This window comes from Electrona antarctica, assembly GCF_951216825.1.
Source record: "Electrona antarctica genome assembly, chromosome: 18".
Taxonomy (NCBI): Eukaryota; Metazoa; Chordata; class Actinopteri; order Myctophiformes; family Myctophidae; genus Electrona; species Electrona antarctica.
In genome coordinates, this window is record NC_136799.1 from 38,413,658 (window position 1) to 38,419,132 (window position 5,475).

Sequence of the window (5,475 nt, forward strand, 5' to 3'; positions counted from 1 at the left end):
TATAGGGTTAAACTATGTTTAGATGATTAGATGATACTTAATCTACAGCTGTATCTATGACTTGTAGAGACGACATAATATTATAGCGAGTAAGAGTCACAAAGAGAGAAACATATACAGGATATATATATATAAAACAGCAAGATTAGCTATCAGGATGTGAAGCCTCCAGCCCCGCCGGGGACTCTCACAGGGCTGGAGGGATCAGATATGGAGCTTCAGAAAATACTGACTGATGAGAGGATGAGGTGTGAAAACCTCAAGCATAACTACAAGGCCTTGCATGCTGAGTACACCAGTCTGCAGAATGTGTTAACCCAGAAACAAGTAGAACTGAAGCAGCTGCTGAGTGTCAAGCGGTCTCACCAGGAGAACCTGGCGTTTCTGCTGGCAGAGCTACAGGACAGCAGCAGGAACCTGGAGGAGCTAAAACTACAGGTGATGAACCCTCAGTGGCTGGAGCGACTCAGGGCCCAGTTGCAGCAGGAGATGCAACTGGGGCCAGTTAGAGAGTATTTCAACAAGCTGGAAGAGGAGATGCAGAGGTACAGAGCAGAGTACAATAATCTGCGTTTTGAATACATCTCCCTTAAATCGCAGTTTGACCACAACGTAGAAGAAAGTGAACGAGTACTCAACGAGAGGAAGATCAATTTCAATGCAGTCATAGTCAATCTGGAGCGGGATAAGGAGGATCTGGTGGCCCGGTACAAGTGCTTCGACCCGTCTCGTGATAAGAAACGTGTGGAGGCTCTGCTGAAGGAGAGGGTCCAGCTCCATGTGCGGCTGAAAGGACTGGAGGCGGGTGAGCTCTGTGGCCAGAGAGACAACAGGGGCCAGCAGGTGGAGAACATGCAGCGCATCCACATCTGCCAGATGGCCGAGTCCCAGTTAACGGTTAAGTCTCTGGAGGCGGAGCGGCAGTCGCTGCGTCTCCCATTAGAGCGCTTAGAGAGAGAGCTGCAACACAGCCACAAGCAAAACACCCAGCTGACTGGGCGACTGCACAAGGCTGAGAGAGAAGTGAACTCTCTCGCCTTCCAGGTGGAGAGCATGAAGCACACACACAAGCTGGAGATGGCCAACATCAAGCTGGAATGTGCCCGGTATAAAGGAGCAGAGAGGGACACGCTGCAGATGCAAATTGATGGTCTGCAGTCTGATGTGGAGGTTTTGAAAGGGACTGTGAAAAGGCAGCAAGAGATGCTGGCTGAGAAAGACAGGGAACTCCGTAAGGTGCAGGGCACCCACAAGGAACAGTTCAACAAAACTTCATTCAACAACTGCCTGGCGGAGAAGGAACAACAGAGGGTTATGCAGAGAGCCCACCCGGGGGAGGAGTCGGCCCACAAAGAAGTGTTGAGCCTGAAGACCAAACTACAACAACAGCATCACTCACATCTCAAGGATCTTGAAAGACAGAAGGCAGAGATAGATCAACTAAAAGAACAGAATCAAAAGCTGGGTGTGCAGCTGGGGACGTTGTCTCGCTCTCAGAGCGATCTGGTGGAGACCAACAAGCATCTGAGGGAGAGGCTGGACAGTGTCCGTGAGGAGTTGAGGACGACTAAGGTAGAAGCTGAGAGGAGCCAGCGTGAGGCTGAGAAGCTTGTGGAGGACCACCGTGTGCAGTGGCTGGAGGAAGAACGCAAGGTTCATCAGAAGGTTGCAGAGGTGCAGAACAAATATAGCAAAGACCAGGATAGATTGCAGAGTGCAATACAGGCCCAGGAAAAGCGCCACACAGAACATGAGAAGAGCCAGCATGAGCCTGAGAAGCCTGTGGAGAACCACCATGTGGAGTGGCTGGAGGAAAAACACAAGCTTCAGCAGACAGTTTCGGAGCTGCAGAACAAATACAGCAAAGCCAAGGATAAATTGCAGAGAGCAGCACAAGCCCAAACAAAGCGAGAAAGCCACAAAGAGAAGGAAAAAAGACTACAGGATAAGATCCAGCTGCTGGAGGCCAAGATTGCAGAGTTGGAACAGGAGGCCAAAGCAGCCGAAAGTCGTGCGTCCTACTCAGAGGATCACTTCAGTGGTCAATTGAAGGACCTCCAACGGCGACACAGTGAGTTCCAGTGCCTCCTATTTGGCAACCCGGTTCCTTCTGGCCAGAGTCCTGCCTTCACGACTTCATCATCCAACCCCCTCCACACTCCTGGGTCTGAGGGAACTTCAGGACCAGGGTCTGAGGGAACTTCAGGACCAGGGTCTGAGGGAACTTCAGGACCAGGGTCAGAAACAGTTGGTGGACCATAGACCGGAAGACCTGCATGGGGTGCAAAAAGACCCCTCTTGGTCCTGAACACCTGCAGAATTAACCGTGCTTTTAAATTGAATGAATCAATTCAATTGTGCCCTGTAGAATACACCAATTAATATGTTTAGATTTTATAATTATATTATTTTGATAATATATAATAAATAATTATAATAAATCTGCTCAGGAGGCACTCATTGAAATTGTATCACTCCATTTCTAGCGTTACTATTTAGAGTTGTTCCAATACCAGTATCGGAAAAGCTGCCAATACTGCCTAAAATGCTGTTATGCCAGTCTATTCCATTGCGATACCATTGTCATTTATCATTATATTAAACATTTACAGTCATATTTTGGTTGCTTCAGTTGATGTTGCACAACTGTTCTATACTCTTACTGTACTGTTTTGTAGCTGCACATCAACAATAATGGAATTTGTATTTATTCCTATATCAGTGGTTCTCAAACCTTTTAATTTCAAGGGCCCCCATAACTCTGAGTGTACAAGTGGAACCAAATGGTTTATTTGGTTCCATTTGTATACTATCATAGTTACAGAACTAAAGGTCAATTTTCTAGTATAATTTTGTAAATGGTATTGGTATATTTGTATTACTAGCATTCATTCATATAATCATATGCTAGCTAGTTATGTTAGTTGTGTTTTTTGTTACAGTTTTCTATTAAGCAAACTGTAGTCACGTAAAGGCTAATTGGATTTCTGAATCCAAGTAACTTACTCCCTGTTATGTTGCCTATTAGGGGCGGGAACCCCTTTTTGTAACCATACCTTTCAAGACGGGAACCCATTTTTGTACAGTATATATATGTAGAGAACATAGCAATACATGTTTTGTAATTTATGAATAAACATTTGAAGTTTTCCAGAAAACTTGGGTAGGGATTTAGAAGGCGTTTTTAGAATCGGCCTCAGTCCTAAATGGGTTAAGAGAAACCTGTACTGAAGTCAAAAAGGTTTGAGAACCACTGCTCAAAATCAAAAAGACATCTGTAACTTATGAGACTGGGTACGTTTGGGTGAAACAGGTGGGATTCCAACCGATTCAATAATTTGGCCTGTTTCCATGTTTTTGTTTTTAATCCCATTCACCGTTGAGTGAGTGCCATGAGCTGGCAGAAACAGGGATGTGCAGTTAACATAATGTATTACCACAAAAGCTTAATTTGAAGGGGAAAGGAGCAATTGCACTATATACAGGTAGATTGATCAGATCGAGGGCATGTCATATGTCACAAAATACAGTATCTAGAGTCTAAACTAGGGACGGAGACCACCTCTACTGCAGAATCACGCTATATACCGGTAGTTATATTGTATTATTAACATGCTCTTTAACATCTGCATTGGTTAATAAAATGTTTTTTTTTGTCAGGTGAGACTAATGAAAGCTCTTGAAATGTAGACGACATCGTCATCAGAGTCATACTGACGGCCTAGCCTGATTGGCTGCCTCTCTGCCAGCCAGGCAGACTGCAACGCAGCAGAGCAGCATACTCACAGCTCACAGGGAAGAGCTCACCCCGACACAGCGAATAGTATACTACAGTAATTTGACATGTTTGCAATGTTCGAACGTCACTCGATACAACTTCAAACCAAATGCGGGTGAAACAGCACAGTGCAGCCAATGCCATCGTGGTCGTGGTGGGGGCTGCGTGGCAGATAGCCAGCTCACAGCCTGGTGAGGCGCGGTTACAGATACAATCGATTATCTATCAGCAACACACAGGTTATGGGTCTTGCAAGGAAAATTCTAAATCCCACTAGGGCGGCCGCAAGGTTGCGAGACATTTAGTAACATACACGTTACTAAAATAAAAATCACACCCGTGTGAACTGAGTGGTGTAAGGTCTTATATAGACTGATCAGCTGTGGTCTGACGTAATGTCTGACGTAATGAAATCACACCCGTGTGAACTGGGTGACCATAGCAACCATGCTCATTTTTTGGTACAGACAGACAAACAGACAGACACGTAAACTAACAAAGCCAGTTGTAGGAGTGGTTAATATGGGGGGGAAACAAAGACGGAGACAGCGCCTTTCACCTGACACATTACTATGTAATAATTTCTTGTTTATTCATTAAAATAAGTATCAGTATTGCAGCTTTATCACAAAGGAGGCCTTTTACTATATTCCCCACACAAACAGCCCATGGTGCATTTCACGTTTCACGTAAAATAAGTGCTTTTACATAACTACTTGATTGGACAGGTGTGTAGCAGTGGACCGCCAACGCATAAGACAAAAAAGAATCCGGCACGATTTTCTTCACAGCAAGTATTTAATCCATGAAATACGTTTCGGTGGCACTGACCTTCATCACCTCTGACATACCTGATGAAGGCCAGTGTATCCAAGACACATTTTCTGTATTAAATTGTTGTTGTAAGACTTTTTATATACATAGTCCACAACTGCCAAAATGTCAGCGTTTAACCACCTAAAGCCCTACATACTTCATTGACCGTGATCCCCCAGGGCTCTATACTTGGTCACCTACCAAGTCCTATACAGCACGTCATAACGTGACCCGTAGAGCTTCCATTTTCAGTCAATGTTTGCCTATTTAATAGTCCTTGGTGTGTTCTCACTTATCCGTTGACAGTCGAGCGTCAATAACAACCTAAAGCATCTGGATCAGGGCCCACTTGAAAGTGGGCCAAGTGGTCAGATGGGTGGGCCGCATGCACTTTCAGAGTATGTTTATTTTATTGTGTTCCGACTTGTATGAATGGAACTAATTAAGTACATTTAAAGATCCTAGTCATCGGTATCACAACGAAAACGACATTTTCAAGGTTTCAAAGAAATACTGTAACTTAAAAAATACATATGAACGTTGAATTATCATTCAAATCAGTGTTTAGACATTTGGGGGCCCAGCCCACAGTTTGTGAATGGCTGACCAAAAGTGTATCTACAGTCTACATTCTCCTCCAACACTCTGCCAAGACAAACAGCAGGAACTAGATATTGTGTATTAACCACTTAAGGCCTATTCACACATCTGTTTTTACCAACCACCGTTTTCTGTGGTGAGTCGTCACCTAAGAATTTCAATGAACAGGCCTTAACCCATTTAGGCCTGAGGTCGATTCTACAAATGTCTTCTGAAACCTGACAGTTATTTGAAAAACCTATGTTTCTATGTCAGTGGTTCTCAAATAAAACTATTTCATG

The 5,475-nt window shown here is 44.2% G+C and overlaps 1 protein-coding gene across 1 annotated transcript; it reads left to right on the plus strand.

Moving 5' to 3' along the window:
* Nucleotides 1–210: 210 nt before the first annotated feature.
* LOC306941889 (centrosomal protein of 83 kDa-like) lies at nucleotides 211–2,262 on the plus strand (the record flags this gene model as incomplete). Its single annotated transcript, XM_079527529.1, has 2 exons — nucleotides 211–1,611; nucleotides 1,783–2,262. 2 exons carry the CDS (start codon nucleotides 211–213, stop codon nucleotides 2,260–2,262), a joined length of 1,881 nt encoding a protein of 626 aa, XP_079383655.1.
* Between the last annotated feature and the right edge of the window lie 3,213 nt (nucleotides 2,263–5,475).